General features: G+C 47.1%; 1 protein-coding gene across 1 annotated transcript; it reads left to right on the forward strand.

Moving 5' to 3' along the window:
- Positions 1 to 417: 417 nt before the first annotated feature.
- On the forward strand, positions 418 to 26,143 carry CSF1 (colony stimulating factor 1). Its single transcript, XM_081915399.1, has 9 exons — positions 418 to 1,222; positions 7,131 to 7,262; positions 12,294 to 12,359; positions 14,316 to 14,489; positions 15,515 to 15,680; positions 17,278 to 18,410; positions 20,002 to 20,060; positions 20,372 to 20,430; positions 22,533 to 26,143. The coding sequence occupies exons 2-8, from the start codon at positions 7,137 to 7,139 to the stop codon at positions 20,427 to 20,429; spliced, it is 1,782 nt and encodes a 593-aa protein (XP_081771525.1). The 5' UTR covers positions 418 to 1,222; positions 7,131 to 7,136; the 3' UTR covers position 20,430; positions 22,533 to 26,143.
- The last annotated feature ends 571 nt before the right edge of the window (positions 26,144 to 26,714 follow it).

Raw genomic sequence — 26,714 nt, forward strand, 5'->3', positions numbered from 1 at the left:
CCCTGCAGTTTCTCAGCTGGAAATAGAACCCCGTTTTTTATGTTTAACAGCACAAGCTGCCCTCTTTGTCTCCATTCTGCCTTCAAGGGCTATAGAAGTGCCTGTAGTGTTTCTGGTTTAGAAGATGAGGAAGGGCAACTTGGATGGCACAGCAGCTGGTAGTTGGTGGCCCAGGGGCTCAGGAACATGGGGTGGGTACCAAATGACACTCCCCAAATGAACACCTGTGCTTTTTAAAAATGACAAAAGTGATGTGTGTGAGAAAGAGATGATTGTGTTATGCCAGAGATAAAATAACAATTAACACTGGCATGCAAAAAACCCCAAAAATATCAGAAAAGACAAAACCATTACTCAAAGACATGTGCATTTAATCCAGCATGGCCCAAGGTGTTACTTTGCCAAGACTTGCTATTAACCCTTCTCTGTGCGCTAGGCCACTATTATCCTCATTTTACAGGTGAGGTTGCAGGAGCGAGGCCTTAACTAAACGGTGATCGGACTGCAGCCTCCGGCTCAACCTGGGAGCAAGCCCCATTGAACTCAATGGGATTTACTTCAGAGCGGACATGCCTTGGATTGCGTGGGGGAAAGTCTCTGCTGCAGCAATTCGGGATATGCGCATGGGGCTTGGCAACTTGTTGCTCCCACGAGAGAGATGTTGTCTTTGCCAGACTCGGGACATCTGGGTTAGGGATAGGAAGGAAATTCCCAGGTGAAAACACACCCACCCGGGCATCGCGATGCGGAGGAGGCCCGTCGTCTGAAGAGGCAAGAAGGGGTCGAGCAGAGGCTTCTTTAAGTGCTTCCTAGTTTTGCAGCTTCTCAGTGACAAATCTGGGGAGGGGACTACAGCGCAAGGGGGAAAAAGAGGCTTCTTTTTTTTTTTTTTTTACAAAGTGGGGGAGGGCCCGTCGAGAGGAGGGAGCGTGGCGCCGATCCAAGGTGATTTCCCGTAAACCACATGTTCCGGAGGGAGCCCTTTATAAGGCCGACGAGTCAGGCAGGCGGCACTGAGCGGACGGAGGCAGCATTTCCTGGGCTTCGCGCGAACTGAAAGCACACAGTCCCAGCCCCCTTCGCCGGCCGCCGCCGCTGCTGCAAACGGGATTAGCCTGCAAGAGGGAAAGAAGGCGCGCCCGCCGACGCTGCTTTCTCGCCAACCCGGATCTTAAGGCAACGGATTGGGGCGTTTTCGGAGCGGGCTGCGTGCAGGGCCAAGGTAAGGAGGGAGCCAGGCACCCCCTTCACGGAAGAGCGGAGCCCGTCCGGAGGGGACTGCCCGGGTCTCTTCTCTCTCCCCTCCCACAAAAATATATTCGAGTTGATAAGACTAGCAAGATAGGCAGCAGAAGTAAGAGGGTCTGGAGTTGCCAAGGGCGCAGATCCGCCCCCCAATTGCGTTTGGGAGACGGGGGTGGCGGGCGTGCTTCCTCGCGAGTAAGTCCGTGACTGCCCTTTCAGCCGCGCAGCCTGCTCCTCCGAGGCGTGTGGCGTGTTTACGCGGCGCTTTACTCCGCAGCAAACACGAGGAGGGCCGCAGGGCTTGGCGCAAACTTTGCAGCCAGGTATTCCGCTTTGGCTGCTAACGCGCAAAGCGCTGCTGCTGATCCGTGTGTGTGAGAAACTTTCCCCATCCAAGTGTCCCGGTTTGTGCATAGGGCATAGGAGCCAATTTCTCGGGGTCGAGGGGTCCCCCCGCCCCCACCACAAGTTGATGGGCATTGCCATTCAAATTGTATGGGTGAGCCCCGTCATGTGATCGATCATGCAGGGTGGAGCTTACCTGCCCCCCCCCATTCAAGTTGGCACCCTTGGCATTGCTTTGCGCCCACCCGCTGCCTGGATCCAAGTATTGAGGCTTCCCTTTCCCTGCGTTATGCGCCGCTTGCTCTCCGCCTCCCCACCTCCCTTGCACGCTCTCCTGTCATTCTGCGCGGCCGACGCTGCAAGCTGGTTATAAATCTCAGGCTTCGGAGGCGGGCGGGGTGGAGGTCTGACCCTGCCGCGCAACTCGGACGCGTGTTCTCTCGGAAGTAAGGCCCGCGGCGTTTTGGATGCTTTAGTTGAGATTCCTGCGTTGCGGGGGATTGGCCTAGATGACCCCGGGGTCCCTTCCAGCTCCACGATGCTATGGTTCTACTCCCCGAGCAAGCACAGGGCTAAATAGCATTGAGTAGTTACAGTGTAATCCTACCCATGCCCAGTGGCGTAGCGTGGGTTGTCAGCACCCGGGGCAAGGCAAGTAATTTGCGCCCCCTAACCCGTGGATTTGCGCCCCCTAACCCTAACCCCCAGATGTTGCGCCCGGTGCGGCCGCACCCCCCACGCTACGCCACTGCCCATGCCTACTCGGAAGTAAGCCCTAGTGGATTCAATGGAGCTTACTATCCGGTAAGTGCAGTTGGGATTGCAGCCTTAGTTGCCTCTGGCATGATATTTCAACTTGCCGCACTGTCAATACCTCAGGTTGTTGTATCAGTGCCATCTGCCACAAGGCATTAACAGTGCAAATATTGGCTGGAGTGGAGCTGCCCACATGATCCTTGTGTATTACTCTCCTCCGGTAACAAGTGTGCTGGCTTTACAGTTCTGCCTTTCTATGCTCTAGCTGCAGAAGAAGCGTTATGATGCTCTTATGAAGGTGCTCATTCAGAGGATGTTCACTGAGATCTGGGTCTGAAGCTGGGCTCGGCCTCCTGCAACACAGAAACACCAGGGGTGCCCTCTATGTATATGCAGATTGTTTTCCCTTCCTGCAGATCTCCACTTCTTTGGAGTGAGAGGATGGGGCATCTGGTTCAGAGGGTGGGACTCCTAGGAAGACTTGGCTTCCAGTATCTCCCAATGCAATTAAATGCTCCCTCTTGGTTTTTAGGATGAACAAGCAGGGTCAGCCCTAGCGCTGGGCAGAGTGAGGCAACTGGCAGCAGATGCTGAGTCGCACTGAAGTGTTTGAGGGCAGAGCTGTGTGTGTCATACACGCATCCTCCTCTGTGCCCTTGGATGCAATTGAGGTTAAGATCCTGTTCCTAGTGATGAAGAAGGTTCAGCTGTCATTCTAGTCAGCATCTGTATGTGGAGTGTATGTGTGTGTTTGGGGAGCAGAATATTGTCCTCCTTCCCTGATAGCAACATGTCTTGATTCTGACCCAGATGAGGATTACAGTCTTTCGTTTTACACTGAAATACTGAGGAAAGTCCTAATGTGCTCTGCATGCACTCACCTGCTGAAGGGATAGAAACTTTAATCTCCAGAGCTTTCTGTGACTGGGCAAGGTTAAATAAACAAAGCATGACTCCGAAGCCTCTTCCAAGCCCTATGTGTGATGTTTTTATTATTCCCTCCTCCCCTCCTTTCATGTTTCCTGTTTTCTGTGCCCAGTGACTGGACCGGCAGCTAGGTGCATTTGAGGGACTTTCCCGGGACTCAGTGTAATGCTTTCTTGCTAATGGATGTCATGGCATAGAATGAGGCTCATGTGAGCTTGGGAGCAAAGTGTCTTTTTTAAACTGTGGAATGGAAGATGCCAAGGAAAACGGTGGGTGGACATGCAAGGACATGTCAGGGAGAGACTCTGCGCTTGAGTAGGAAGGAAGGAGGAATGAAATGCCTGGGCCAGCATTTCCTACCCCTGTGCCCTCCAGTTGGCTGGGGCTGATGGGAGCTGCATTCCAAAACATCTGGAGTTGTAGTCCAAAACGTCTGGAGGACATTGAGTTGGGGAAGGCTGGCCTGGACTAGGTGGAAGAAGAGCTTGAGAGCAGATTAGGCAGAAGGTGGGTTTAGTGTCTCGCTAGGGTGGCACCAGAGGCTTCACAGCTGTTGCTGGAACACAAAATACAATTGCTTGAGAAGAGACAGGGAGGCAGATGTAGGGGGGGGGACCCCATCTGCTAGTCTCTTATATCACACACACCCTGACTGTGTGTGTGTGTGTGTGTGTGTTGCACCCAAATTGGGCTGGACAACTGGTTTTGTTCTGTGCTGAATACAATCCACAGTATTAAAAGTTCTACTTGGAGTACACCTGTTTAATGGACCTTTTACAGATAGGTAGCCGTGTTGGTCTGCCATAGTCAAAACAAAAAAAAATCCTTCCAGTAGCACCTTAAAGACCAACTAAGTTAGTTCTTGGTATGAGCTTTCGTGTGCATGCACACTTCTTCAGATACCAATGGACCTTTGTTAGTCATGTCCATTAATTTTTGTGGGTTTGTAGTTCTGTGTAGAACAAACAATGGTTGCAACCCTTTTTGGTTATGGAGATCTTGTTTCCCCCCTGGAAGTTATTTGCGAGTAACTCTCCTTGCAACAGAACCACAAGGAAGCTGGAGAAGGTTACAAACTAGCCCCTCCTGCCTGCCATAGGATACCCACCACATTGTCCTAGGCAAAGCCTTCCCGAGGAGGGAATTCCAGAGACTGGTTGTCTCTGCCTTGCCGCAGACAATGAGCAGGACCTCGGAGGCCAGTATCAACATCACGTGGGCGAAGGCAGTTAGCACTCTGGTTAGCAGGCTGCTGAGTATCATCCAAGTGCCCCGCTGTCCAAGGGAGCTCCTGGAGATGAGCTGCCAGAACGCTTTGGTGGGGAGAGAAGTAGCGAAACAAAGGCAAAGTTCCATCTATGGCAGTGGCCAGTGTTGGCTGCTTTGGGGGAAGAAAGCATGTGACACTTACATAAAATGACCTCAAGGAAGTTGGTGGATGCTTGAACCCAAGTTAGACTACAGCCCTCGACCCTAGTTTTGCTATTTAGTTTTGCCCTCTGTCTGAAACAGTTGCACAGCCTGTTAATGTGAGCAGAAGTGTCTCCTGGCACTGAGCTCCAGAACTGAAATGCATTACGGAAGGAAGTAGAGATAAATGCTTCTTTAAAAAGAAAAGGAAAATGCCTTCATGATCTGATGGAATGGCCAAAGATGCGAAGGGGAAATTCCAGGTGGGAAGGCTTAAGGGTGACAAATGAGACTTGCTCCAGTGGCACCTGGGCAATTTCTGGCCATATGACCCTTGCTTAGGAAAATGGAAATTGGTGCTGTGGAAGAAAAGAGGATTGGGACAGAGACAGCAATGAAGGGAGGATAAAATAATTTGGAAGAGGAAAGGAAGGCTGATTAATCGTGAGAGAATTTGAGCAATAAAATCTCAACATATTGCGGAGAAGCAAGAGCTGTTTTTGTTTCCTTCCTGGGGGAAAAAGCCAGTGCTGTCACAGACTGGCAAAGGCATATTTATCTGAATGTGCAGAATCCAGCTGAGGCCTAGGAACTGGGAAATTCCCAGCTTGGCTACAGCTGACCTCTCCTTCTCCTAATAAGAAAGAGGAAAAGGCGGTGGGGTGTGGGGAGGAATGGGAAAGGAATGCTTGCAGGCCAGATTTAACTCTTCCAAAGCTGCTGGGAAGGGTCCTCTTTCTGTTTTAATTCTTATACATAACGGGAGCATCCGCAGAGAAATAGGACACCTCTGTGGTGCAGACTCCATACATAAATAGATGCCCAAGTGTAGCACTTTCTGCAGGTCACCATGGGTGGCAGAAGGAAACGGTTATCTTTGGAGGCATGCCCAAAGTGTGGAATTGTAATGTATTTATTTATTTTATATAATGGCAGAGTCCCAGCACCAAAAAGCCTAGTGGGAAAGCGCGAAGCATGCGGGTCTCGGAAGGAAGTAACGAGACGATAGTTAAAACCTCATCTCTCTTCATTTAAAAAACGTGAGGTGCAGTCACAGCTATAAAGTCTCTATCCAGAAGTTGTTAATAAATCCTATACATAGCAATTAACTCAAATCCCCTAAAGTAAGATGTCATGGTTAGGTATTGGCCGGGGGGGGGGGGCAAGAGTGAGAGGACAGAGTTGGGGGAAGCGACTGATTCTCCAGCACTTGTGGCTTGGAAGGATAATGTGTGGCAGACCACACTGCAGGGGAGAAAGCACTGGATGCTCTTGTAAAAAGAGTTAAGTAAATTCTACAACACTGTATTATATTTAAAAATAGCAATATAGGCACATCCCTGGGCCAGCCAGACATACATGCTTTGGGATGCATTTTTGCAGTGTAGTGTGGATTTATGTTGAGCAGAAACAGAATTTGAATGAGAGAGGAGAAAGCAGATAGTGTTTTCTTTCCCTTCTCATAATGCTAGAACAAAGGCCACCCAACAAATCTGAATGTCGGTAAAATCATAGAATTGTAGAGTTGGTGGGATCCTGAGGATCATCTAGTCCAGGGGTCTGCAACCCGCGGCTCCGGAGCCACATGTGGCTCTTTTACACCTTTGCCACAGCTCCGGGGCGGATTCTAGCAAGGGGAGGAGGCGCATTGTGCGCCCCGAGACTCCCCACTGTGGGGGGCGCTGTACTGGCTGTGATGTCGCATGGGGGCGGTGCGTGCGTTAGTTTTGCGGCTCCCAGTTTTTTCCCCTTTGGAAACGGGTCCAAGTGGCTCTTTTTGTCTTAAAGGTTGCAGACCCCTGATCTAGTCCAACCCCCAGCAATGCAGGGATAAGCATCTGCCCCATATGGGAATCAAATTTCCAACCTTGGCATTATCAGCACCATGCTGAGCTATCTAGGTTGACAGGAACCATGTGGCACTTAGTGTTCCCAGGCGGTCTCCCATCCAAGTACTAACCAGGCCTGACCCTGCTTAGCTTCCAAGATCAGATGAGATCAGGCAAGTAGATTCATGACAGAGAAAACTGCTTCGTCCCTTTGTGCATATGTTAAATCGTGGGATTTGCTCCTGCAAGATGCAGTGATGGCTGTCAATCTGGGTGGTTTAAAAAGGGTTTGGACAAATTCATGGGATTGGCTCCTAAGCATGGTTGATCTGTTCTACCTCCAATATTGGAAGTGGTATGCCTCTGAATACAGTTTGCTGGGGAGCAACCATGGGGAGAAAGGGGTTGCACTCGGATCCTGGTTCTGGGCTTCCTATAGGCATCTGGTTGGTCAATGTGTGTGGTGGGAGGATGTTGGACTAGATGAGCCTTGGGTCTCATCCAGCAGGGCTCTTCATATTTTCTTAGGTTTATGTTTATGTCCACAAGGCTAGAGGGTGCATGAAGGTGCAGGCTTCCCCCATGTTTAATCCTGACACTGTCTCATTTGTTGCACAGAAAAAGATGATCTCCCACATTGCAGCGGCCTTTCTCTTCATTCTGGCCTTCGCTATCCATGGAACAGAGCAGAAGAACAGAGGTTGCAGCCGCTTAATCCATGATGTTCACCTGAATCGCCTGCTGGACCTGGTGAGTTTTTTTGCAATTAGTACAGCAAAGGTGGCAGGAAATAATGAGTCAGAAGATGAATCACCTGGATCTTCGCTGGGCAGAGGCACCTCTCCAGACAAGCCACAAACCATAGCCAAGGTTTGTTCTTGGCCTACCACTTTTGGTTTGTCTGGGGGTGGGGGGAGACAAACTACGAGCCTGAGTTTAGGCCCAAAACAAAATACACATAGATCTTGTGGTGATGGCATAAAGTTACCAGCTCCTTTGGTCAACAGAAGACAGTGCCCCTGCTGTTTTAGTTCAGTCTGTCTCGGGATGCTGGATGATCTTGTTCAGTTTGCCTTTTTAAGCAAATACATGAAAACTACTAAAAATCAACAGGAAATATATTAATCCATCCATGCCTGGAACTGTTTGTTTCTTTGTTCACAAGCTGTTCTTGCCCTAAGGGCAGAAGTTGAGAAGGGGGAAGGTAGAAAATGAAAGTAGAGAAGACATAGTGGAAGGAAGTTGAATGACTGCTTTTAATTGAGATAAATAGTGCCATTTTAATTGGGGATAAATGGAGCCAATATTGTGAGGAGGGTGTGTTAACACTGAGCATGTTACTAAGGAGGTGGTTCAGCTGGATGCAGCCTGGACTGTGCTGTGATTCTGCAGGCTAAAGAGCTTTTAGAGCAGCTGTGTGCTTCCCCTGTTGAATCTCTGTGGCATCCTGATTACGGATTGATAACTTGAGAAAAGTGTGTGGAGGTTCTGGCAGTTATGGGAATGGGACCTGCTGGCAGTTTACTTCCTGCAGAAGGTTAGGAAGACCTCAGATTCTCCATCTCCTTATCAAAATACCCTCATAAGCCTTGCTGCCCACCAGGGCAGTATGTGGTATCTAATAATTGGTGTAAGTATATTGAGAGAAGGCAGGTGGGGCTTGGGATCAAAGCTTACAGTTCTTGTACCTGCAGCATTATGCAGAACCCTTGATTGGACCCTCTTCCATTTTCTAGGTTTGCATAACAGCTTGCTCATTCTGTAGCCCAGACATGCATTAGGCACTAAGATAATAGTCTTGGTTCCAAAGATGCTGATCAAGAGCATCTCCCTCTTCCCACAAGACTGCATAGGGTGGCACAAAAGCCTGAGGTGGTCCTCCAAAAAGAGCCTCACTCTGAAGTCTTTCACCTGCCACAATTTCTTGATTTGTGCTCAAAAATAGGTTTGCCACCTTGACTTCCATGTAGCTAAAGAAGTGCAACCCTTGAACTGCTTCATGGTTAGGAAGACATTAGTCAGCTACCTTAAAAACCTTTTCTTGTGTTTATGGAGAAATTCAGAAATTAAATGGCGAGATAAAATTAAATGCTTACATGCTGTCCCCATCCTTTTGCCTTGGGGAGATGCCTTCTGCAAAGCTTGTTGCTATGAGTTGGAAGTACATGCAGGTCCCACTACACAAACACTTGTTACAGAAAGTTCACTTATCCAAACATGAGGAATTAGTACCCAAACCTTGCTATACATAACACAGATTCAGATACCGCAACAGCTGAACCTGTGTGACTTCAAAGAAATAAGCAGCAGCAGTAGTAGTAGTAAACATAATAATAATAATAATCCCATCTGACTTTATTGCCCCAGCCACTCTGGGCAGCTTCTAACAAATTAAAACATTAAACACAGTAAGACATCAAACATTAAAAACTTCCTTGTACAAGGCTGCCTTCAGATATTCAGATAGTTGTTTGTTTTCCTGACATCTGACAGGAGAGCGTTCCACAGGGCAAGCACAGCTACCGAGAAGGCCCTCTGCCTGGTTCCCTGTAACCTCACTACTTGTGATGAGGGAACAGCCAGAAGGTTCTCAGAGGTGGACCTCGGTATCTGGGCTGGGTGATGGGGCTGGAGACACTCCTTCTGGTATACAAAGCTGGAGCCATTTAAACAAGCCTTTAACTTTTTGCTGGTCATGGCCAGCTGTTTTGCCAGAAACCATGATGGGAGGGAGGGGGAGAGATCAGACAATTAAGAAGGCATTTGGTTTCCTTCCTTGTTTGCCTTTTGCAAGGTTTCCCTGGGTTTTTTCATTTGGGTGTTGAAATTCTGTGGTTGGGAACACCTTAGAAATTCCTCCACAGGAGTCAGTGGAAATCTTCTGCTTGTTATGTAAATGCTCGCTTCACAAACAAATTCCTGAGAATGCATTATGCTTGAATAGCAAGACCTGTACGTATTGTCACTTTCCAGGATTCAGCTCTCTCCCCCTGGAAAGCTAATTTCTGGCTGTTTAGATGGGCACATTCTGTCTCTAGTACACAAGTTGAGGAATGCTAAAGCACCCGTGCAGCGCACAGCTTGCCACTTAGCACACTTCAGCTGCTGAGGTATATCAAAGAGTAACTATGCATTTCAAGTACATTCTTTAGGCTATAGCAAATCACTCTCTTGACATTTCCAAGCAGTGGAGGTGGTCAGCGCCATTGCAGAGTAATTAAGGGGTTTTTACTGCCATCTACAATGTGTAATAGTCAGGGTGTGAGGTTGAATCTGAGTTTTGGTGTGAGATTAGGGGTCTTAGAATCATACCACTAATTTCCCCTCCAAAGATGCCGGAGGAGAAAGCTCTAAAGCCTTAACATTACCTAAATTACTATGTAATCAAGGACACAACTGGTACTAATTATCTCTTGTTTGAGAGTGATAACACAGTGTCTGACTTGTACAAATAAACTTCTCTTCACAAAGTCTCTTCTGGGCTAAAAGTAATTTGATATAGTTGGTCAAAGCTAACATTTGATCACTGCTCCACGATTGAGATTCTTACTCAGCTGTAATTTGGGCTTGCAACCACCAACCATTTAATGATTTCCTTTTTTAAAAAAGAAGCTGAAAAAAGTAACTCGGGTTTTTGCAAAGCTTTTTTTACTTTTGGTGTACTTTGCTTATCTTAAAGGAGCAATAAACCTTAATTAGGAGACTAATGAATGAAGACCTAGATATCTTGTAGCACATCAGGTGAAATGAAAATAGTCTGTTCATATTTAAGAAAATGCTCAGGAGAAAGCTCTGCTGTAAAATGTGTGGTCTGGCTTGCAAAGTGCTGGAATATATATATTTTTTAAGGTTCTGCTGCTGCCCCTTTAAATTTCTGTGCAAGAAGCCAGGATGCAAATCAAAATGTTGTACTGCCTGCCAAGGATTAGGTTGTTTAGCTAGCTGTTGCTGCGCTGACCCCAGAGCTGTTCTTCTTGGTTCTATAGAATCCAAAATCCTGTGATCTCTTGGCCAAATGGAAACGGGATCACGTTTGTAAAACCAAAACTGAAAGTGAGATGCTCCTACTGCTGCATATGCTTCCCTCGTCTTTTAGGGCAGTGAACCTAAACTTTGCCCCTTCCCCCGCCCTCATTGTGCTTGCTTCTGCCTGGGCTTCTCTGTGATGAATAAATGTTGCTGGCGGCTGCTCTCTCCAGATAATGAAGCAATTGTTTCCAGTTCGACATGCCCTCCTGGCAGTCCCATCTCGTGTTGGCCTGCCACAGAAGCTCCAAATCATTCCCTGGCGTTTTTCCCTGCCGGCACTAGGCTGAGATCTCTGGAGAAGGTGTTCTAAAGTGCTGAGTCAGTACTTGACTTGGAAGGCACAGGGTGGTAGACGCTTGACTTCTGCCTCTGGGCAAAGAGAGCCAGCTGTTTGCTTTGGTAAGGATTTGCAAAGCTCAGAGCTGGTTCAATGGCCACAACATGGTTCTTGCTGGTTCGTAGCATGGAGCTTGGTGCCCCTGGTGCACCGACACCGGTCAGGGCAGAATATGCTTGTGCACATGCTTCCACTACTGCTCTAATGTGCAGTGTGTGTTTTCTAAAAAATTGCAGTTCAGAAAATAACAGGGTGCACATTGCAGGTGTCCTCTGTGATCTATTCTAGACTATATGTGCTCTTCTGAGTGGATGTGATGGGGGAGTCCCCATTGCCTCAGCTGCTTAGTCAGCTGAGATGCAGCAAATTTACCCAGAAACCTTTGGGGAGGGTTTGTTTGTTTTTAAAGAAGCTTGGATGTATTTGCAGAATCTTAGCTGGCCAAGTAGCCAAGGCGGTAGATTCCCAGCAAAGTGACACAGCTGGCTGACAGAGTTGGCACTTGGATTATCAGTCCTGCAAAACCATAAAAAGAAGAGAGTTCTTAGATACTCAAGCACTCATTTCTAAATCTTGTCATACTATCACTACTATTTTAGTGTATTTTTGGTTTCTATGGAAGCCGCCCAGAGTGGCTGGGGAAACCCAGCCAGATGGGCGGTGTACAAATAATAAAATTATTATTATTATTATTATTATTATTATTATTATTATTATTATTATTACTACTACTACTACTACTACTACTACTACTACTACTTGGCTGCCCCTAACCCTAATCTCTGTGACTGCATTTGATATTTTCATTTACATACATTCATTTGAAATAAGATGGGTTTATGAAGCAATTCTATATTCTCCCACCACGCTGATGAAGAATTCTACGAAATAGTCAATATCCGGAATCACTGTTCAGTGTTGGACATCATATTTGCTGACTACACAAAGCTTCACAGCTTGTCTTTCATCGTACAAAGTCTGATACCTCATTTCAGACTAAAGACTTTGAGACTAAAGATTTCATTTTGTACTTGTTATGGTTTGAAGGAATTCTATAAAAATTGTCTATTGCGTATGTACATGATCATCGTGTTGCCTAGACCAGTGTTTCCCAACCTTGGGTCTCCAGCTGCTTTTGGACTACAACTCCCATCATCCCTAGCTAGCAACACCAGTGGTCAGGGATGGTGGGGAATGTAGTCCGAAAACAGCTAGAGACCAAAGGTTGGGAAACACTGGCCTAGACATTGCTGACGTTCTCTTTGCAACAAAGGGGTTTGTTTTGTCAATAAAATATTCCTAGCAGTGTAGGCTGGTGGGGATATTCTTTCCTGTATTCTGGATTCCTTGATGAAGGAAACTAAACTAAAAGTCCACTACAGTTGCTTTGACTTGACTGTGCCTTTTTGTTACAGGTTGATAGTCAGATGATGAAGCCCTCATGTGAGCTGTCCTTCGAGTATGTGGATGAGAGAGAGCTGGTGAGTTGGAATTGTGTGAGACACATCTGTGCTGCTGACACATCTGTGGGACTTGGTGTGTGTTACCAAGGAATGCCTCGTGTTTAGACAAGGGGGGGGGGGGACGGGACATTTTTCATCCCTGTTGGGCAATGTTCTGAGGAAAAAGTGGGAATGGCCAGAAATACATCACTCTCCATCTTCCATCAAGGTGGTTGCATTTTAAGGGCACATTCCAGCCAAGTAACAGCCCTGGAGGAGGAGAACAGAGCCGGACATCGAGGGATTGTGGCCTGGGCCGGCACCCCACCCCCAGTTGAGAACAGTGGCTTTGAACATCATACCTTCAGGGGACACCTTGAGCTCTTTGTGTTTTTAATACTATACTATGATTTGAGCATTATGAGCCTGTGCAAGCCTTAGGTTCATGTTCTCCCCCCCCCCACCTACCCACACACCTCCCTCCTTCTTGCACAGTCACAAGTACCTTGGAAGTTTTCATCTCTGGTTGGAAACCAACCACTTTTATGTTGAAACCCAGGGGAATTATGGTGTGGTGAAGATCCTGACTTATGACCGTGATCTTAAGAATCAAATGATGGTTTATGATCCTCATTGGTTGTCTGTTCGTTGCTTAAACTAAGCAGACTTCCCCTGAGTTTGGATATAAATGAGGAACTTTGGTTTGGAATCAGGTCCTTCCAATCTCTACCTTGTGGCCGTTCTAGGTGAGAAGGAACTGTGCAAACACAAGCACATCACACATAAAACTCTAAACCAGGAGTCGACAAACTTTTTCAGCAGAGGGCTGGTCCACTGTCCCTCAGACCTTGTGGGGGGCCAGACTATATTTTTTGGGAGGGGAAATGAACTAATTCCTATGCCCCACAAATAACCCAGAGATGCATTTTACATTCTACATGTTAAAACACGCTGATTCCCGGACCATCCATGGGCCAGATTTAGAAGGCAACTGGGCCACATCTGGCCCCCAGGCCTTAGTTTGCCTACCCATGCTCTAAACCATACTTCAGCTGTTGAACTGAGCCACTAGCTTGGCTGAGGAACCTCTGTGTATCTTCCAAATAATTCCATTTTGTTATAGATTATTCTGGGGCAGGCATAGGCAAACTCGGCCCTCCAGATGTTTTGGGACTACAATTCCCATCATCCTTAACCACTGGTCCTGTTAGCTAGGGATCATGGGAGTTGTAGTACCAAAACATCTGGAGGCCTGAGTTTGCCTGTGCCTGTTCTGGGGAATATCCTGGAACAGACACACTTTTCCTGTGGGATTCTGGCTGGGCCTGTTGAGATTTAAACACATGCCTGTGCTGTATTGGCACAGCTTGTTTGAGAGGAAGTTTGGTAATGGCAGAAGATGTGCTGCCTTTCCAGCAACTTGTCTCTCACTCCTGATCTTCTTACTGAAGCACCTTTGATGAAGCTTCTGAGGAACCCTGAGTTCACTTATTTAGAGAATGTGTGAGCTAAAATCCTGCATAGATGACCTTGTGGTTAAGTCACCAGTCATGGATTTGGGAGACTTGGTCTTTCTGCCCATCCCAGCCCCTTATAAGATGTTGTACAAGTCCTGTGGTCTCTCAGTTTGCTTCATGGGGTATTTCATCCTGAAGGACACTTGGAGAAATTTCTCTGCTGGCTTCAGGCTTTGGGGGAATTATTTTAAAGCAGCCCTTGCTTGGGAGTTCATCAAAGCTGTTATTGCCCATTCTCTTGGCCTGTTCTTCTGGACCCAATCCAATTACTCAGAGGGAGAAGCCAGATCAAGAGAAGCTGCTCCTCTTTTTCACTCTAACCACCATTCACTTGTTTGGAGAAGAGAGATGGAATCTGTAGCACCAACAAGGAGAAGTAGCAACTGGGGGCTGATGATGGTAGATGCCGTGCATTGCTGATCTTTGACACCAGCCATGAGTCTTTCTATGATGGACACCTGTCCCTGTTGCCTTCTAGGACGACCCCAAATGCTTTCTCAGAGCAGCATACTCTCCTCTAAGAAACATCCTTGAAAGTATTGAATTCAAGCAAAATACTCCGAACTCTGACACAATGAAGGAGGTAAAGGACTGGCACATAGAAGTTGGAGACTGCATGGAAATTAATAGCAGCGATGAAGAAGAGAGCAAGGTAACCTCTTACTTATCAGATTTGCAGTTCTCACGGATGCTAACAGATCTGTGGTGAGACTTAGGAGACTAAATGGCAGCTGAAACGTGCGCTCTATGGAAGTGGGAAAGAAGCTGGGGACTGACAATACTTGCGTGATGTATGCACTTGCTCTACTGGCTAGGGTGGAGAACCCTCTGGCCCTTCTGATGTTGCTGGACTACAGCTCCCATCATTCCTGGCAGTTGCCTATGCTGGCAGGAGCTGATGGTAGTTGGGAGTTCCACAACATCTGGAGGGCCACAGCTTCCTCATCCCTGAGCTAGAGCGCTCTCTTTGAAAACAGCAGTCTGTTAGGGCTGCTCTACACATGATGCTACTCACTTCTTTAGCTCTGGGGTGCAGGACTCCATGAGTCAGATCATGACCATGATGTAGGGGAGGGAGTTTTAATCCATGATGCCTCCATCCAAATTACTGAGCCAGTATGGTGTGGTGGGTGAAGTGTTGAAGTAGGACCTGGGAGACCAGAGTTCAAATCCCCATTTGGGCATGAAGCTCACTGGGTGACTTTGGACCAGTCACTGCCTCACAGCCTAACCTACCTTACAGCGCTATTGTGGGGATTAAAGGAGGGGAGAGAACCATGTACACAATCTTGAGATCCTTGGAGAAAAGGGGGGACGTATAAGAGCAGTAACAAAAATTAGGCAGTACCTATGCTGGTTATCTGCAGCTGGAGGAAAACTGTTGACGGTTCTAGCAGCATCACAAGTGATGCAAGTTCTTCTCTGCGCTACTGGGACCTCTTAAAACTCTTACACTGCTGAGTGCTCTCCAAATGAGGTTCAGAATCCATCGCTGAGAATTCAGAGGTGCTGGAAGCCTGCTTTGTGTAGCCAGATAGCCTTTGCTGGGTCACAGTGACTGCCTCTTGCTGCATATGCCTCCTCAGATATTTTTCATGGTGGCTGTTTGGTTCTGGCAGATTCAGATAGTGGCTCATTGATTCCCACCCCCCTACTTTCTCTTTTTGTCTCTTATAGCACTGCACCAGGCCATTCTCCCGGACTGCAAGGCAGATGCTGAAGCTGGTGCATGAGTACTTCAGCAAAGCTAAGGAAATCTTGTCCAAAGGAAATTTCAGCCATGATTGCAGCAGTGTCTTCAAGAAATGTTCCGACTCAGAAGAGAAGAGTACAACATCTCCAGGTAACAGAAAATTCTGGGGTTTTTTTGCATCTCCTGGCAGCTGCTGGGGCAGCGTTTGAGGAGCAGGAGGCTTCTAAGTTAACTTGGCTTTTCCCATACTGGCGCTGTCCAAATGTTTGGGGCTACAGCTGCCATTAGTTAGCCCTAGCCATCTGGGGGGGGGGGGGTGTCAGTGCACTGGTGAGGCCGAGGTAAATGGAACATTCCGGGTATTCCAGAGCTGCTATTTGTGCGCATTTGTTTGTGTGCTTCTGTGTATTTACACTTGTTTGTGCGGTTACTAACTGCTAAAGCCTTAAGTCAACAGAAGTTTCATGTTTTTGAAATGAGCATTATCTCTTTGATCTGTGGCAAGGGCAAAACTGACTATGTTAAGAGTCCAACAATCAATTCAAGGCCCTCTGCATGCTCATCAGGACACAGTGGGACTTTTAGCTTTCACCTCCCCCTCTCCCAGTAAAATATGTATTTCCCCCACATGGCTTAAGAGAAGATTCAAAATGTGTTGACAAAGGCTGTTCAAAGATCCCTTCTGAAGGGTTTCTTCTAACCTTGGAAGTTCTTTGCTCATGCAAAGTACCCTCTTGATGTACCCTGACCTTTACAAATAACAGTCTTATCTGCTTGTGGTCAGACCATGAGGAAATCCCAGAAGTGGCTGGGCATAGTATGTCTATATGTGACCTGCAGAAATGGGATCTTCTGCCAGGGCAGAGGTTTGGAGATGTCATGCTTGTGGTGGCCCTCAAAACAGATTGGCCATGCAGGGAGGCGCTGGGCTACACAGACCAAAGTTGAGAAGACACTGCATTGCTGTTGATGTTCTTATACACATACATGCAACTCTCAGAAACAGCCTTAAGAAACAGCCATCCTATTGTCCGCCTTTTAGAAGATGCTCACTTGGTCAGGCTTAGTGCTTTGGCCTCAAGTGAACCACTTCCTAGCTTGGTTTGCCTGCTCATCTGGTCCAATAGGCACAATGACGCTGCCCATTCTCTGAGTGGTGCTTGGTTTTGCCGGTGTGGAGAATGCAGTCGCTGTCTTCCTCTTGAGTCCATATTCTATGTTCTGTCCCTATGTGCACATCGCCTGCAATGCTGGGAAGGACAGCGAAGTAGGAGCACCATGCTTCCTCCCTTGATTCTTGCTTGATCAGCTGCTTCTTGCTTGACCAGCTTGCTCCCTCTGCTGTTCTGCTCATGGAGGCATGTGCAGAAGCTGTGGTTGCCCTTGCTTTGGCTTGCTAAACTAGCTGAATCTTGATCCGATGCTGTTCCTCCAGAGTTGGTTCTCTGGCCTCTTAGGTATCCTGTGTGCTCTCAGTAATCTTGGGCTGCATGTGATGCTCTTGGGAGTTGCTGTTCCCGGCTGACCTTGCAGTGTCTTGTTCCATCCATTGGTCCCCTGGAAGTGTTGTGGTTGCCTTGCTGCCTCTGCTTCATTTACTTGTTTTGTTGCTTTTTTGGCACTGGTCTGCCCCGCCTTAGCATGGTGATTTTTGAGGGAAGGGGCTGATCTCGGCTTGAAGCATCCATTCTGTTCTTCTTGCTGGTTACTCTATGGCCATTCTCTTCTCTTTATCTGGATCTTTCAGGTGTGGTGACTGACCAGGACTGCCCGTGTCCAGCCACAAGCCCCATGAGTGGCAGAGGCTCAGCTTCTCTCCTTCCAACCTTTGAGCCCTCCTCTTCCATTGCAGACCAGCTGGACAGCAAAGAGGCAGCTGCCAGCACTCTCCAGCTCTTTATGCAGCCTGGCACCATGCAGACTCAAGGCGGGTCACAGGGTAGCACTAGGCCCAGGATGCCTAGGAGCACCCAAAGGGGCCAAGGAGCTCCAGCACCCACGGATTTCATAGCTAGCACTGAGGCTGTCATGTCCTCATTGCCAGAAGAACTAGCGTTGGCAGCTGTGTCCCAGGGACTTGACCCTCTGTCCACAAACATTGCATCCTTCCTGGACTCAGCCGTAACCTTTGATTCCTGGTCCCCCAGGCTCAAAAACATTTCTCCCCCTCCTTCTAGCCAAAAAAGCATTGAACCTATGGGGACAGGGTCTCCTTTCCCTGGTTCTGGGGCTGGCAGCAGCCAGACATGGCCCCATGAATTCCCTTCCCATTCTTCCCCTTTCTCTGGCTCAGCCAAACCCTACCTCAGAAAGCAGTGGCTTCAATCAACTGAAATGGATGTATCTGGTTGGGCTATGACTGACACAAGCAGCACATCTGGCCTAACTTTGGCGTCTCTTGCCAGTTTGGACTCTACAGAGAGCGCAGGGGTGCCCTCCAGTGGCAGTGGGGCAGCCCTCTCACCCAGTGACCCCACACTCTTCCCTGTCTCTGAGGATCCTGTCTCTGCTGCACAACAGCTTTCTAGATTGGTGGTGACGACAAACAGTCCATCATCTCACAGGCAGGTACCCCCAGAAAGCTACTCCTGGGGGGCGGAGGGCAGCCAAGGTAGAGCCCCAGGAGTACCGCCCAGCACCCAGCTCCGAGAGAGACGAGCGGAACAAGAAGAGGGCCCAGCCAAGGGCAGGGAGCCGGAGGATAGCATGCCAGGTCCCAGCCCTGATCTGAGCTTCATTCCTCCGAACACAGACAAGCACAGCGAGAAGCCAGAAGCCAGAAATACCCAAGGGATGGCTGTGACTTATGTGGTGGTACCCAGTGTCCTGGGAATCCTGTTGGCTGTGGGTGGCCTGCTCTTCTACTTCCATAAATCCAGGGTAAGGTCCAGACCTGACTTAAACTGTTCTCCTTTATTCTCTTTGGGTTGCAAATGTGGGGCATAGCGATACCTCGTGAATACGTCAATGGAGAAGGCAGAAGCGGCTGAACTCAAAGTACACTCCCTCCTCTCAGGGTAGAACGTTATTGGATGTGAACAAACATCCATCTGCATTTCTTTTATTGGGATGAGGGGAAGGATTAGCCAGCTAGGTCTTAAGGGGTATGTGTCTCCCGGCGCATACTTCCCACTGTCGCTGTGTCCTGCAACTGAATGTAATCTCAGAAAATCCAAGCAGTTCTACAGCCACAAGTTAGATATGTTTTTTATAGGGAAAACCTCTGTGGCTCTGCACCACAAAGTCCGGAAGAGTTCTTGGCAGTAAGAGCCTAGTGCTGGGGGTGAATGCTGCTGTCCTTGATGGGTGATGTTGAGCGGATGAGTTCTCCTTCCTGTGAAATAGTTCTCTCTTCTGTCTTAAGTAACAATGGTCACATTTTCCAGCCTAAATGGACTGGAAGTCTTCTGGGAGTTGAAAGTGATGCCTTTCCCAGTAGGAACCAAATGGATATGTAGCAGTGGACCAGCAAGGTCCATTGTACTTCATCTTGCCAGTGGTGACTGACCACCTCTTCCGGTTCTGGACAGGGCTTAACCATTCCCAAGCACACGCTTGATTCATGCCCACTGCTTAAGAAGTCCTATAGGAAATTGAGAGCATCTCTTGATTTGTGGAGCTGCCTTGCGGTCAGTGTATATGTTCAGAAGGTTGACTCTTATTGCTACTGTTAGGAGAGGGGGTGTAGTTGTTTCTTGCATGCTAAAATATTTGTTATGCTTTCAGGCAGGTAATAGCAGCTTTCTTTTAATGCTGTCTTTATTGTTCACCATCTGTGGTGAGATCCCTGTCTCATGTAATGACAGGGGGAACATGAGAGACTTTTTTTTTTTAGGTGTAGGAAGAGTGTGGTTGAGATGGTGTTCATGGAACTCTTATGGGGAAAAGTAGATTTAACAGGCAAAGTGTTAAAAATGGTAGGGGAAGACAGGGCAGGAACCCGGTGGCATATCTTCACTTGTGTCTGTGACACCAGTTTTATGGATGCTAATGGCATTGGCATAAATAATAAATATAATTTTATTATTTGTACTCTGCCCATCTGACTAGGTTGCCCCAAGGAAATTCCAGTTATGCTGGGGTTTGGGGCTTCGGATGGGCCTTTACCAGCAACTGGTAAAGTTGTTGGTTAGTGGGTGAACTGATGGCCTCCTAGCCCTCAAAACTACAATGAGAGCTTGCTAGAGCAACATGCCTGCTTGCCCTCCTAGGACAGGCATAGGCAAAATCTGGCCCTCCAGGTGTTTGGGACTACAATTCCCATCACCCCTAGCTAACAGGGCCAGTGGTCAGGGATGATGGGAATTGTAGTACCAAGCACCTGGAGAGTTGGAGTTTGCCTATGCCTGTCCTAGAACAACCATAGCATCTCAAACTGCACAGCCAGTTTGACAATACTAGCCATGCAACCTCACTCTTGCTTCATATCAACATTCCTTATAGTAGTAAATATTTCCTTTCTTCCACGCAGATGCTAGCCAGGAGGCGACTGCAGAGAAATGAGAGAAACCTGGAAAGGCAAGAAGGAAGGTAAGAAGGCAGAAGGTTTGCATAACTAAGATGTATAACTAGGGTGAAATAGGCCCCTTGCTCTCACATAGCTAATGCCTTGAGATTCCATCAGCCTTCGAATCTTGCTGTGAGTTGTAGAGCCCATGTCTGAAAACTTAGCCTGTTCCCCACAGAATGCAGTTATTGGGTACACCAACTATTGTTGAGAGGAAAAGATGCCAGGTGGATTTCTACCATACAGAGGGAGATGTAGTCTCGTGATGTATCAGTTCTTGCTTTTAGTCTTCAGTGTTGGACTTCTAATCCTTTTTTTTTTCTTTTCCCCCCAGGCCACTGAATAGAAGGGAGGGGGATCTGGAATTGCAGATACAGGAGGAGGAACTATGAGGTAAGAACAGGTTTTGATCTGATTCAGTAGGGCTACCCACTCCCTCATTCTGTATCTGCAGTGGCCAGCCAGACTTCTAGCCATCATGACTGGTAGCCACTGATAGCTTTATCCTCTGTGAATGTCTTAATCCCCTTCTAAGTTGGTGGCCATTGCTACATCTTCTGGAAGCGAATTCCATAGCTGTAACTGCACTGTGTGAAGAATTCCTTTCATTCTGCCTATGTTGAATCTCCCACCACGCAGCTTCACTGAATGATCTCATATTCTAGTACTGTGACAGAAGCTCCCTGTCCACTCTGGCCCTCTGCTGAGGCAGATCCTTGTGCCACAAACAAATCTGGATGGGCGTGGGGAAAATGGGACCTTTAGACTCAGAGGCAGCGTCCCTCTGATTCCCAGCTACTGGGGACAGACTGAGAGCAAGGTTATTTATTACCTTCTTGCCTGGCATGTGGTGCCTTGGCAGATGTGTCTGGCTGGCAACTGCTGGAAATGGGAGGTTGGAGTAGACGGGCCTCTGATCTGCTTCCCCATGGCTCCTGTGTTTTTTGTGTGTGGGCTCAGAAATTGGTTTATTGACCAGCCGAGTGCCGTTGGGCACATGCAACCTACCACCTCCTTTCTGCGTAGGGACATGTTTCCCGCAAATGTGTCTTAAGTGCAGTGGAATGTGACTTTGTCCTTGGGGGCAGCCGCAGATAAGGATCTATGCAATTTGTGGTGCATTCTTGGTTTGGGGGTGGGGACTGAGGAATGGCTTAGAGAACTACCACTTGCTTGCAGGACTTTCCTTTTGTTGTTGTTGTAAAGGTTGGAGTCACCCTTGTGTAAAATGTGGGAGCAGAAAGTGGCCCTCGTAGGATGTGCCGGAGTCAAAGCTGCTGGTCATTAAAACCTGCCCTGCTTCAAAGACTAAATGAGTCTCATTTGAAGGTCTGCTGCCTCCTCCTCCCCACATTCCAGTTTAATGCTCTTGGCCAGATGCAGACTTTTGTTGTTGCATCTGAGATCTATGGATGAAGAAGGGTGGTATACAAATTAGATAGATAGATAAATAGATGATAGATAGATAGATAGATAGATGATAGATAGATGATAGATGGCCAAATCTTCTCCCCCTTCCCGAAGAAAGTTCTGGGGAAAAACTATACCTTTATTAGGTCAACATACTTCGGTTGACCTAATAAAGGTATAGCTCTAATACAGTGGTACTTCGGGTTACATACACTTCAGGTTACAGACTCCGCTAACCCAGAAATAGTACCTCGGGTTAAGAACTTTGCTTCAGGATGAGAACAGAAACTGCAAGGTGGCAGCACAGCAGCAGCAGGAAGCCTCATTAGCTAAAGTGGTGCTTCAGGTTAAGAACAGTTTCAGGTTAAGAACGGACCTCTGGAATGAATTAAGTATGTAACCAGAGGTACCAGTGTGTGGATTTTGGAATACATTTCCCTGAAGTTCTGTGATTTGCTTCCCATGGCTTCATTTAGATCAGCCCCACATGACAGCTCAGCTCAGGGCTTGTGGGGGGTGGGGAGGGAAGGAAGGTATAATTGCTCAACTTTCTCCTCTCCTGTTTAAAAGTGCACTCCCAAAGCTGCCTTCCCACTGGGGGGAAGGTAAGAAAATTTTATACCTGTCAAGAGGCAAAATAAGAAAAATCCTGTGAGTTAGTCCTCCATTTCATAGAAACACTGAGTAAACTCTTTAAGCAAGCAAAATTTGGCTAGTAAACTAGCTCAGTTTTGAAATGTGTATCTGGCAATATTGCTGTCAAAAATCGGGCTCTATTTAAAAACAAAAAAAAAACCTTTTGGTAGTCTGTCTTAGTGCTTTGCTCCTTCCTGTGGTGCTACTGTTGTTGTGATTGTCAGCCGAGAATGGACTTTTAATATTATTGTTGTATTTTTGTTGTTGTTGTTATATTGTAAATATGAACTGTGTTCTGTTCATAAATTGCTTTAATTTTCCCTGAAGAGAAAATTATTAAAATGGAAATCTGCCTTGGCAGAGTCCTGCAAAGCCTATGCTTGAGCCACACATGCCCCCCCTTGTGGTTAGACATTGTGTCATTGTAATGTTTGTTTTCTTCTTTCCAGCTGGACCCCTTTCCCTCTGGGATGACAAGCCACGTGGGGACTGGGCAGTAAGCCCCTCTTTTTTAAAAGGACAGCCCTCTCGTTACTACTGGGAGAAATTAACACAAACTGGACTCTGGGAACTGAAGCAATTGCAGTCCCTTCTCACGAAGAGTGTTTTCTCTTCCCAGACATGTTTTAATTTTTTTGCGACGGAAAGGGATTCATCAGGAAATGGACGCTATATTTATTCCTGGCATTCAACGTTGGCTTTCACACTTAACTGCAAGCTGCCCTCTTTCTCCCAGTCAGACAACAAGCTGGAACTTGGTGGGAAGGATGGAAACTGTTTGGAAGCTGACTTTGGACTTCAAAAGGCCTCTTCTGATGGTGAGAGAGGGAGTTTCTAAGAACCACTGTGCCCTACTGCCTTCCAGAGTGGAAAGGGTGACATCCTCTCCAGAGATGGATGTTGAGTCTGCCGTTTGAACAGCTATGTATCTGGGAAAGAAGACTCTCTTCCAGGGCTTCCAGCTTCTTTGGAGAAGACATAGGATCTTGGGCCTTATATCTATATATTTTCCTAGACATAACTCCCCATAGATATGAATAATGGCAAGTTGTGGTTCTGTAGAGAGAATGGGCACTCTCTCCCCACCTGCCTTTAAGCCATGTGTATAATGTAGCCCAAGGAAGGACACCCATTTTCCCTCCTCCCCTGCAAAACACCCTCCATTTTTAACTCCCTTTTAATCTGAAAGTTTGCTATCCCAGTGGCCTTCTATGTCTTCACTCCAGGGACCCCCTTTTATTAATCCCAACCTACAAAATGGGACATGCTTTTAACTTTTTAACTTTTTACCAAGACTAGCAGGGGTCACTTAATAAAATTTGATTTTAGTTGCACTTTAGGGCAGACTAGTTAAGGAATACAGCACAGTCTTATGATGATGACTCCTAGCTTAAGATGGCTTTTTAAAAATTGGGGTTAGATAAATGTAGCACCAAGCAACTGTCCCATCAGTGGAAAGATTTCTGCTTCTGCAATGGCACCCCCCCCCCAAAAAAAATCTGTTTTGGCGATCTTCCAACTCTCCAGTGCAGAATAAGGGAGAGAAGGGTGGGTAGTTAATTGCACAAATAGAAATCCTTGTTCTGTTGGGATTCTGCCCCATCTCTGTTCTAGCAGGGCTTTATGAATGGATCTCTCTGTCTTTATCAGATAAGCAGAGCCCTGCTGGATCAGACACAAGTAGCCAACCAGATGCCCACGGGAAGCTGGCAAGTGGGCTGTGAGCAGAGTAGTCCTTTCCTGTTGCTCCCCAGCATCTGGCATAGTGCCTCTGTTACTGGGGGTGATATATAACCACAACCTTTATCTGCCTGGGAAAAGTGATGTGTTTATATCACTGATGCAACCCATCAACTGAAATCTAGTGCGTTACACACTCGGGTAATATTGTCAGAAAATGTAGAATATAGCACCACTCCCAGTTCCCCATACCCCACCTGCATTGTGTCTTGACCCAGAGAGGAAGTGATGCCTTGTAAGTCAGGACATGAGCAGATCTGGCACTGAAGTGGTTGCAGCTGTAACTATATCCATAGGAGAGATGCAGCCTCTTCCAGCTGTGTTTAGAATTTAGATTATCCACTTCCCAGAGCCTGCTGAACAATGCAGGGCACTGCAGGGAAGTTCAGCAGTACAGAAGTTAAATATATTGGCCCTGCTCAGTTACCCGCCTCCCCACTAAGGTGAGCTTGGCCCTTGGAACTGCCAAAGCTATGCCATTTTACAGAAATTGACTCCCCAACCCCAACCCTGCACCCTTGATCTCTTGTACCAATGGAAGGAAAGTGTTAAGACCCACCCCTCTCATCTTCCACAAATTAATTTAGGAAACTTGGGGGCTTTGGTAATCTGTGTTCCCATGCCTACATTTTCCAAGTTGAATCGTGGGGGAAACTTGCAGGGAAACATTGGATAGTTGGGGTGTACATAACAACAACAAAAACTTGCTGTTTCTCCTCCAGATGCCCCTGCGAGCTCTATTCCTCCCAGCTGGGTTTACTTAAAATTTGAGAAGATGGGTGGTGGGCAAGGGGTAAGTTGTTGTTGTTGTTTTAACGGTGTGAAGGCATTTTCAGGGGAGAATCTAATGGGGGCTACCTGCCACCGTACCCACTGCCTATCCCCTGCAGTGCTACACCCTCAAGTTAGAGTGCCAAACGTTTCATGGGTTTGAGGACCACCCTGTGTTTATTGTGTATTTCTGCTCTGAAGCTTAATAATTGCCGACCTGGGAGCTGCTACTAGAGGCTTTCTTCAGAAGGACCCACACTTTCCTTGCTCCCCTGTGCATCTCTTTCCATGTTGTAGTGGAGAGCTGATGTGTAGAGGGCCAACGGGAGTTGCCACAGCCCAGCTCTGAAGTGAAGCGAAGCTCTTGCACTTTGTATACTTAACATGTTTTGCCTCCCGTGTGCTGAGAACATTCCCACCCTGGATTGAATGAGTGAGTGTCGATGAGTGAGTGCATCTGGTCCAGCCTCTTGCCATTCCATGCCTCTTCTCCATCCGTCCTCACCACAACCAGCAGCCCTTATCTGCCTCACCTCTTGCCCTCCCTGCTTTCTCCATCTCTGCTTGTAGCTGCGATGCTGAGCTGGCCTCAGGGTAACGACGCAGCCTTTCCCCATTCGTGCTTTAATGTAATGGATGAAATGTTGATAAACTGTTTGTATTGGAGGAAGGTGTGGGTGCAACTAGCCAGGCTCTGTAAGGGGCTGATCGTGCCATGTATGTTGCTCCATTGATGTGAGCAGGCCTCCCATGTTTGCACCAAATGCTGGTGACTCTCTTATTCAATGTGCCAGTGCATCATATTATGCCTTATACTGTGTGTGTGTGTTTGTGTGCAGCACTCTGAGACCCTGAGGGCATATGGCCTGGTTGGTGTTCAGGGCTTGCATACACTAATTTTGATCTCGCTAATTCAATGATCCTTGCAAAAGTGGTAAAAGTTGCCTTATTTTGTTTCTGCTGGCACTTGCATTGCAGCAAGGGGGCCTTCAGTGAAACATCATTTGCCACCCCTTCTTTGCTCCTAGTTTAGCTGCAGTGCTCATGGGCAGCTTGCTGACACCTCAGAAGCAGACAAGTTCCCTCTCTGTTTTTGGCAGAGACCAAGCATTAGCTACTTGTATAGGTCAATGAGCCATGGCATAGGATTACCTTTTGACATGCATCAGATGAAGAACAGTCTCTGTTTGTTTTAGCACCCTGTGGCCAGGTTTGCAGTGGTGTTTGGATGCAGCAGTCAGTACGTTCCATCTTGCACACTTATTCACCAGCATAGCAAAACTTAGGATCTGGCCTTAATGCCTTAACAGCCACCCTTCCCTTGCCTCTTTTTATTAATATAGGGAAAAACCAATGAAGAGGAGTTCCTTTTTTAAAAATGGAGTTGCAATTCTGGTTCAGACTGTGTTCTTTTTATATATATATTTTTACAAACAATGAAATATTTTATATTAAAGACTTTTTTTAAAAAGCTGTTTAAATGTTTATTTAAAAATAGGAAAGTTTGTATTTAATAATAAAAACACGAATGTGTGTAACACTTTTTAAAGTTCTGTGTGACGTTGTCGTTTTTACAATTGGAGAGGAGGGGTCTACAAGGAATTTATTGGGGTAAATTATTAAGTCATGCTTCCTAAGCAGCTTGGAAGGCAGTCAGTCATCCAGACATTGTACAGGGCCAGAGCTGCATAGCTTAAGCATCCAAGCATCTTGTACTGTCACATTTTCTGCGCTACCTAGCAGAAACTACATGAATCCCAAGATGGAACAAGAAGTTCTAGGGATATAGCACCACATAGAGATGGACAAGGCATGCAGAGGGTGAGTTCAGGTATGCACTAATAGAAAATCACGGTTAGTAGGGGAAAAGGCAACTTTCCGGGAACAAGAAGTGGAGATAAGGAAGAGCCCTGGTGGATTGTGCAGCATCCTATCCCCACAGCAGCCAGCCAGATGCCTCTGGGATGAGTAAGTCAGCACCTGGGCATTTTAATATGGCCTATGTTAACAACATTCAGCTTTGTAGTAGCAAACATGGCTGTTAAAAGAAAAGGCATGTTAGTGACTTGAAGACTTGCGAAACATATCTTCCTTGCTCCTTGAACATATGTTCTCACTTT

This window comes from Podarcis melisellensis, assembly GCF_964234715.1.
Source record: "Podarcis melisellensis genome assembly, chromosome: 6".
NCBI lineage: Eukaryota > Metazoa > Chordata > Lepidosauria > Squamata > Lacertidae > Podarcis > Podarcis melisellensis.